The sequence below is a fragment of the Durio zibethinus genome, chromosome 19, assembly GCF_047325235.1.
Source record: "Durio zibethinus cultivar Kanyao isolate XHJ-2024 chromosome 19, ASM4732523v1, whole genome shotgun sequence".
Classification (NCBI taxonomy): Eukaryota; Viridiplantae; Streptophyta; class Magnoliopsida; order Malvales; family Malvaceae; genus Durio; species Durio zibethinus.
In genome coordinates, this window is record NC_143180.1 from 20,206,303 (window position 1) to 20,215,162 (window position 8,860).

Sequence of the window (8,860 nt, forward strand, 5' to 3'; positions counted from 1 at the left end):
AAACTAGAATAGGATTTGGAAGTTCGATTACATGTGTGAAAGGTTATAGCACCCCTATATGCCCATCCAAAGGATAGTACTATCTTATTTTAAATTTATCCTAGGGTCTTTATTCTAATAGTTTTAAAATTTATGTTGAAATAATTCATAAGATTCTTCCATCAATTTGGTAGAATTCTTAAAAATATTTTCTTACCTCAAGAGTATTCAAGAATCCCACTTAATTTCTTGAAGAAGCTCCGTCGTCGAAAGGATTTTTTGGTTTTTTTATTGAAAATATATCTAATTATTCCACCATTTGGTCCCAATTAGAAATATCTTCTATTTTGAATTTTTAAATTCTCCACCATTTGGGCCTGTTTAGAAATTTTCTTTATTTATTTATTTTTTTGTTGGACTTTTAAATTTTCTACCATTTGGGTCAATTTAGAAATTTTTTTTTGAAAATTTTAAATTTTCACCATTTGGGCCTATTTAGAAATTCTTTTTCTTTTTTCTCTTTTTTTTTTAAAAGAAAATAATATGACAATTATTTTTTTATTGAAATTTCATTTAAATTCTTCCACAATTTGGGACAAATTTAAACAAATTTCTCACCTAAAGATTTCTTAGAAATTTACCATTTGAAATTTCTAAGAATCTCATAATTGGATAATTATCAAAATTTTCATACAAAATTTTATTTTTTTGTTTGAAAATAAATATTAATTATTGTTATTGAAACTTTATCTAAATTATTCCACCATTTAGGACAAATTTAGACAAAAATTTCTCACCTAAAAATTTTATAGAAATTTACCATTTGAAATTTCTATAAATTCTATCATTGGATAATTATTATTTTTCTAAAAAATTTTATTATTTTTATTTTTATTATTTTAATTTTCTCCTAAAATCCAAACATACAAGCTATTTCAAAAATAAAATAAGTTAATTAATTAAAATGAAAATGAAAAAAATACCAAAAAAGAAAAAACAACTTGGCTTAGCCGATTTTACAGCTCGGCTGTAGGCAAAAGAGCCGACTGGAGCAGCTAATGGATAGGCTAGGCTTGGCTCAACCATAAGGACAAGGAGACAGGTTATCGGTTTAGGTTACCCAATGGGTCGGGTTACCCAGTTAAAAACACGTAGATCTTACTTTTCTTTAATATCCAAAACGACACCGTTTTACATGGCTATATAAGCCAAGTATCAATCCTCTTTTTTCAGACCTCACCTTTACCTTCTTTTTCTGCCTTAGTTCTCTCTCCCTCTCTCTCTAGGGACAAAAAAAACCTGGGTTGAAAACTTTAAAGGTTTCCAGATTTTGGCACAAGCACCATTGTGATCCACCGCCGGTGCCATCGCACTCCACCACCATTCGGCTACCAATCAAGCCAAAATTCTCTCCATCGCTACTTCTTGCTTTCCTCATCTTGAATATGGGCTTGTTTTTTTTTGCAAATCGCTTCCTTAAAGCGTAGATTTGGCATTCAAGTTACGATTTTTTCCTTCTTTAGTTTAGTCACTTCTACCATTGGATCTTCCCCAACTTTCAATATGTAATTTCTCTCATCAAGCTCCACGTCTTCACCTTTTAGATTTTCTAGAAGTCACGCCAATCATCACCTGTCACTGCCACTACCAGGGAGGTTTCAGGTTTTCATTTTTTTTTACTTGTCTTTTCTTTTCTATTTCTGATCTCCTTTGGTTTTTTACTCAGCCTTTTTATTTTTCTTTGTGTTTTTTAGCTTGCTAATAACTTGTTGCCTTGTTGGGTATTCGTTGGATATAGGTCATATTGCTCTGTGATTGCTGGTGCGATGCGGGAGATTAGATTTGGCTATGAAAGATGGTGGTAGAATTGGCTTGATCAAAACTGGTGGTGCCATCACCATTAGCCATCACAATGCTCCATTGTCATTCTGAGCCTTTTCGACCTCCTTTGAAAGCTAGGCTCGACAACCCTGCGATTCAAGACCTCTGAAAATTCCAAAGCCTTACTGTCAAACCTTCATTATGATCCTTTTGATTTTTTTTTGGCCCTCTGTATTGATGCTAAAATTTTGTTTCTAATTGTGTGTTGTTACTAGTTGAGAAGTTGAGCTTGAGTGCTGAATTGTGATTCTTGCTAGGAATGAATTTTCTGGGAATTAGGCTAGGAATTTGATGATCTTTTTTCTCTAATCATTTGCCCATTTATAAAGAGCAATCAGAAGAGTTTCTTATTGATTCTAAGTCCAGCGTCAACAGAAATTTTGTATTATCATAAAAATTTACAAGTTCAATCCATCCTCGACTCTACCACCATCCCTACATGGCCAAATTTCTATTTTTGTATTATTACTTTTTTTATCATTTTTTATCACCTAAAGACTAATGATAAATCTAAAAAGATAGATAATAAAAATCGAAGATCAACCCAAAAATAAAAAAAATAAAAGAATGGCTAATTGGGCCTGATAACTTGGGTCTTATTGAGCTAGGTTCAATGGGTTTGGGTCCGGACTAATTAGGGTGTCTATAATAATTTAAGCATTTTTTAGCATATTTTTTTTATTTTTTTAATATAAAAAATGGTGTTTTGAGCTTAATTTTTAGTGAGTTATGTGTATTTATTGTTAAATCAAATTTTTAGTGCAAATTATGTTCTTTAATGGAAAAATAATTCATGGAAATTATTTTTAAATAAAAAAATCTAATATATGAGTGAATATTTTAAGCTTCCCATAAAGGTTTACAAGATTTTTAGTTTATCACATACTCATAATTAAGTAATAAAAGAACTAAATGAATTAACTTATATAATTATTAAAGAAAAAATAGTTTTATTTATTGGCAGTAGAATTTTTAAACTTTATAAATTAAATTGAAAGATTAACTTTTGTCTTCAACTTTTTGATCTAATGGTTAAGAAGGTTTAGAAAGACATGTGAGGTGAAGTTCAAACCCCACCATTCCTATCTCCTATCCCCTATCCAATGGATAAAAAAATTCACTTGTCTAAATATAATATATTTATAAAAAAATTGACAATTGATTAATTACTTAAATAGACATAATGAGTTTTTAAAAAACCCTCTACTTGTGTTTTTGTATAAAATAATTATCCAAATATTAAATGGATACAAAACAACTTTAAAAATAATTTGTAAAATTAAAAATTACCATAGTAATCTTAAAATATGTATAATTTTTGGGAGCATATCATTTACAATTGTTGTAGTATAATTAATTAATTAATTAATTAATTATAATTTAACGTTATGTAGAGTTCATAAAAAAATTATGTAGAATCTACACTTTTAAATAGTGGACTTTATATAAATTTTTATTGTGATTGGCTAATTACAAAATTGCAATAAAAATTATTTGTGAAATGAACCAATTTTTTTTACAATTAGTTTTGTTCAAAGCCAGTAGTTTTCCAAATAAACAAACAAGAGTACTCTTCACCATGGTATAAAAATTCAAAACGGAGGAAAAGAATAAAATAGTTATGGAAATTCATTGAGATTTAATAGTTTAGTCTCACACAATGATTGTCAAAATGTTTTTAGGATAAATTTGAAAACATGTTGAACTAAATTCAACTCAAAATTTTAGTTTGGGAAAAAATGTTTTGTATTTTTGTTAATAATTATGTTTTGTATTTTATTGGCTATATACTATTATTAAAAATTTTGGATTGAATTTAACTACAGTCAAACACTGACTATAATTAAATATTAAAAATGAAAAATATTTTGTGATGATAAGCGCTTGAATTTTTCATATAGGCCTCCACCCTTCTATTTTATCCAATTAAGTCCTTAAAATATTATTTTTTCCCTAAATAAATCTTTAAAGTACAATTTTGTTCCATGAAGCTCTTTTTTAAGATGAAAACTGCGAAAAAAAAATTATTTCTTGCCAAATCAACATATATGTCGTAGTTCTTTCTATGATGCCAACATCTGCATTGCATGTATTTGAAAAAAAAAAAAAACCTTTGAGATGCGATGCTAATATGGCCTACTATATAAGCTATTCATTACATACCATGTAAATGATAACTCAATTTAAATTTTTATATTTTTACTGTGAACATTGATTTCACAAAGACAATTATTACCATTGATGTGATAAAAAAAATGAATTTAAGTAGTTCTATGTAAAATAAGACAAACAAGAATAATGCTTTATACTATCCATTGGACAAAAAAAAGATAAAAATTTATTCGAGAAATGTGAGAAAAGTATGATATTTTTTAGCATTTTAGTAAAAAATAAGTACAAGTTAAACGTATAAGATATACTTCAAAATCATCGCTCTAGTCCATTTCAAGTGTACTCAATATAATTACAACTAAATTTTGAATGATTTAAAAGGCAGGGAGTGAAAAAAAGTTAAAAAGATGAAATTATAAAAAATCATGTGTTGAGTGTGTATAAGAATAAATGGCCAATAAATAATAAAATCAAAAGATTGTTGTGTGAAATTATGTTTATTGTAATTTGGTGTAGTCACCAATTGTATTCTTTGCTTGTTCAAACAAATAAAAAAAATTATATTAGAATTACTGTAGCATTCCAAAGTGAAAGTACTGTAGCAAATCCGTACAACAATATTACAATTGATATTAAAAGTTGAAATTTTACGTCAGGCCATTAGTTACATTTTAGAAATAGGAAATCCTAAACATACAAATTTAGTGCTTAAACACAGCTATTTTATGTCACAGCCAATTCACTACAAAAGCTATATTATTAGAGTGCTTAAACATTTTCAATACAAAGAAGAGAGAAAGAAATAGATTGAAAACAAATACACGTGCTTAGAATTGTTCTTCAAATTGTTATCACTTTAATATTAGCCACTGCAAACTTCATGATCCCATAATTCTCCCAATTTTATGATTGAGAAAGGATTGGCCAATGGACACGATTGACGGGTAAGGGCTTCAGCAACTTGTTGCATGGTTGGCCGAAGTTGGGGATTGCCATTCAAGCATGCAAATGCTAGCTTTGTAGCAGATACAACATCCTTTGCAACTTGTCTTACCGGTGGTGAAAGACGTTGGTCTATCACATCTTTAAGTAAAATCTGTTGGTTGTCATTTGGTACTGATGTCGATGTTGATGCTGATGAAGATGATGGTAAATATGAAATCAAATCACCAGGATGCCTCCCCATAAATATTTCCATTGTTAGCACCCCAAAACTGTAAACATCACATCTTTCATCTATTTTCATTGTATAAGCCAACTCTGCTTAGAAAATATATCTAATCAATGTGCTTTATTAAGCAAGAAATATATCTTATCAATACACTACTATGTAAGAATAAAGAATATTGAGAAGATTATAAAAATAATGTTGTAAAAAAGTTGTAAATGTTTAGAAGATTATTTGAAAATTGAAAAGTTCTAATAAAATTTTACATTTAGTTTATGAGTTTGACATATTGAATATTGAAAAATTAAGTGTTAAACTTCAAAGATTCTTTACACATTCGATACTTAAATTATAGTAAAATTATTAATTTGGTTCTTAAAATTTGAAAAGTTACAATCATAATACTACTTGAACTTTGTTTTAACGCATCAATTTGCACACAAAATTAACACTTTTAATTGAACAATGACATGTTTAAAGTATCTTTTTTTTTAAAAAAGATATCAATAAATACCTGGAGCTATGTATCCGAAAGTGCCAGCAAGTGAGGTCCAATTGGAAGAGTCGAGCTTTAAAAGTCTGGCTGTGCCGAAATCCGAGACATGAGTCTCATAGTCCAAATCCAGAAGAACATTGTTGCTGGAAATGTCTCGATGAATTATCGGTGGTGAATGGTCATGATGCATATAAGACAAGGCATTGGCCACTCCTTTTACAGCATTTAGCCTCTTCTCCCAATCCAACTCCATTGCCTTGTCCTTGTTGCTTAACACCATTCTCAAACTTCCCCTTTCTACAAACTCATAAACCAAAAATGACTTCTTTGGATGTGAACAAAAGCCATACAGCTTCACAATATTACGATGCCTTATTTCTGATAAAGCATGAATCTCGCTTTCAAAGGCTTTCAAGTTGTTGGAAATCATGCTATCTTCAGATTGGTGAAGTTTCTTCACAGCAACCACCTCACCAATGGGTAGCGCAGCTTTATAAACAGCTCCATAGCCTCCTGAACCAATGCAGTTGTTGGAGCTGAAATCTTCAGTGGCTTCAATAATGTTCTCATAGCGTATTCTTCCATTATATCCCCACAATGTGAAAAAATCTCCAAGTTGTGCCTCGATTGACTCAGATTTTCTGGTTTGGTTCTTTTGGCAAAGAATAAGGAAACTTCCGGCCATGATAAATAGCAAAAGCAGAATACCAAAGATTGGAATCACAATCAAAATGATGAGTCTGGTTCTTTTTCTATGACCCTTTTTGTTGCTAGTGATAGGAACACAAGGCATTAATCCAGTGGCATTACCACATAGGCCTCTATTGTTTCTTAAGGCATCAAATGGAGCCTTATGAAATGCCTTAATGTTGGGAATAGGGCCTTCCAATTGATTGTAAGAGATATTCACAACCGTCAAGCTTTGCAAATCATTAAAAGAATTTGGGATGGAACCATTGAGCATATTGTGAGAAAGGTCCAATATTTCCAAGGAATGTAATTTTGCAAGCTGTTGTGGTATCTCCCCAATAAGTAAATTCTGACTTAAATCTAGATTTCGAAGGCCATTTATATAGCTTACTGAAAATGGAATGCTTTCTCCAAGTTTATTCTTGCTCAAATTCAATTCCAATAACTTTGAGCACTCTCCAAGTTGATTAGGAATCGGTCCACTCAAATTGTTTGATGCCAAGTTAAGATATTTTAGATTTGAAAGAACTCCAATCTCTGGTGGAATTTTGCCTGAAAATTGGTTGCCACTTAGCAAAAGTTTGTACATCAATGTCAATGCTCCCAATTCCTTGGGAATCTCACCAATGAGATGATTTGAAGAGACATCGAGTTCGTGTAATTGAGTTGCATGCTTCAGCTCAGGTGGTATCTTTCCAGAAATCTTATTATTGGAGATCCGTAGGCTTGTTAGATTATGGCATTGCCCCCAGTTTGGCGAAAGTTCACCATAAAATTTGTTGTTGCTTAATGCAATATAATTCAAATTAGGATATATACCAAAAGCTTCTGATATATTTCCTGTCAACTGGTTTCCTTCAAGCCTAACTCTGTATAAGCTTTTGCAGTTTCTTAAACTTGATGGGATCGGACCCCTCAAATTGTTGTTAATAGCCCCAAGCATTTTGAGTTGTCCACCGAGGCATACATTCTCGGGTAATGGACCACTAAGATGGTTGTCCGATATTTGGAATGATTCCAAATGAGTAAGATTGCTGAACGAAGGAATTGGCCCTGATAAATGATTATAACGAAGACTTAACACCACAAGCCTCGTTATGTTTCCAATTGAAGCAGGGATTGAACCAGAGAAACGGTTATTGAACAAACTCAATTGATTGAGAGATTTAAGCATTCCGATCTCTTGAGGTATTGAGCCAGAAATCACATTTCCATTAAGTAAAAGACTGGACAATTTGGTCAAGTTTCCTATGGAAGTGGGGATGACACCATTGAGATGATTTGTTAACAACTGCAACGTGTTAAGAGATTGAAGCAATCCTATTTCATTGGGGATAGAACCAGAGAGCTGATTTCTATACAGATAGAGCCATACCATGTTACTTAAGTTTCCTATAGATGTTGGAATAGGACCAGTTAGTTGGTTGCTTGAAAGATCAAGCATATTAAGTGACTTCATCATTCCAACTTCTTTAGGTATGGAACCATTGAGCCTATTGTCAACGAGGATAAGTCGGGACAAATTATGCAAGCTTCCAATAGAAATAGGTATTGGACCGGTGAGATTGTTTGCATTAAGGGCAAGTATAGAAAGTGAACTCAACCTTCCGATTTTAGAAGGAATACTTCCAAAGAAATTATTCTGTGACAAGTCAAGCTCAGTGAGCTTGGAAAGGTTGCAAACCTCTTCAGGTATAGAACCACGTAGACGGTTAACATAGAAATAGATCTTGGAAACTGAACTCAACTTCCCTATTTCTTGTGGAATGGAACCATTGATCTCATTATTTGATAAGGAAATCAACTCAAGACTTTTCAGTAAGCCAATTTCGGATGGAATATTCCCAGAAAAAGTATTGTGTGACAAGTCAAGGTGGATAAGCTTGGAAAGGTTCCCAATGTGTGAGGGAATGGGCCCATACAGTGAGTTGTTACGAAGGTTAACCCACACCAGGTTAGGGAAGAAACAAAAGTTAAGACTATGAAGTGTACCTTTCAAGTTCAACATATGATCTGGAAGGCTTAGATCGGTGATGGTTCCAGCCAAGTCGCAAGTGATTCCGACCCAGTTGCAATGGCTGCCTCCAACCCACGAAGAGAGCAAAGTTTGGGTGTTGTTGTCAAGGCTAGCTTTCCATTTTAGAAGAGTTTCTGTTTCATTTGCAGCAATGGAGGATGAAGAAGCAAAAACAGAGGGAGACTGATGCGGGACAACTATGAGGAAGAACAGGGCTTTGAATGGTATCATGAAAGATGCCATGATTTGGATGGTTCAAAAAGTATTGTTTGTTAATTGTTGTAAATTACATTGGCTGGCATGGTCAGGTATTTATGCAAAATACTAGAGCATTTCAGTCTCTACGAAACATCCAAGTGGAAAAATGTAATTTTAAAATCTGCGGGTCTTTTACGTTTAAATCAATTTCTTTGAAATTTCTTTATAAAAGAAATTCTAGTATAGAAAAACATTTTAAATATTGATATTTAAATTTTAAATTTATTGTGATTATATAAGTTAATTAAATTAAATTAAA

At 31.7% G+C, this 8,860-nt stretch overlaps 1 protein-coding gene and 1 long non-coding RNA gene across 2 annotated transcripts; one reads left to right on the top strand and one right to left on the bottom strand.

Annotated features, from left to right (window-relative positions):
- The first annotated feature begins 968 nt into the window (after nt 1-968).
- Nucleotides 969-2,292, top strand: LOC149513506 (uncharacterized). The gene is made up of 2 exons (XR_016330206.1): nt 969-1,641; nt 1,778-2,292. It is a non-coding gene; the product is annotated as an uncharacterized LOC149513506 (long non-coding RNA).
- A 2,343-nt stretch (nt 2,293-4,635) lies between these two features.
- LOC149513507 (uncharacterized) lies at nt 4,636-8,652 on the bottom strand. Its single transcript, XM_089748190.1, has 2 exons — nt 5,655-8,652; nt 4,636-5,232 (listed from the first exon to the last, which is right to left on the bottom strand). Exons 1-2 carry the CDS (start codon nt 8,584-8,586, stop codon nt 4,835-4,837), a joined length of 3,330 nt encoding a protein of 1,109 aa, XP_089604316.1. The 5' UTR covers nt 8,587-8,652; the 3' UTR covers nt 4,636-4,834.
- Between the last annotated feature and the right edge of the window lie 208 nt (nt 8,653-8,860).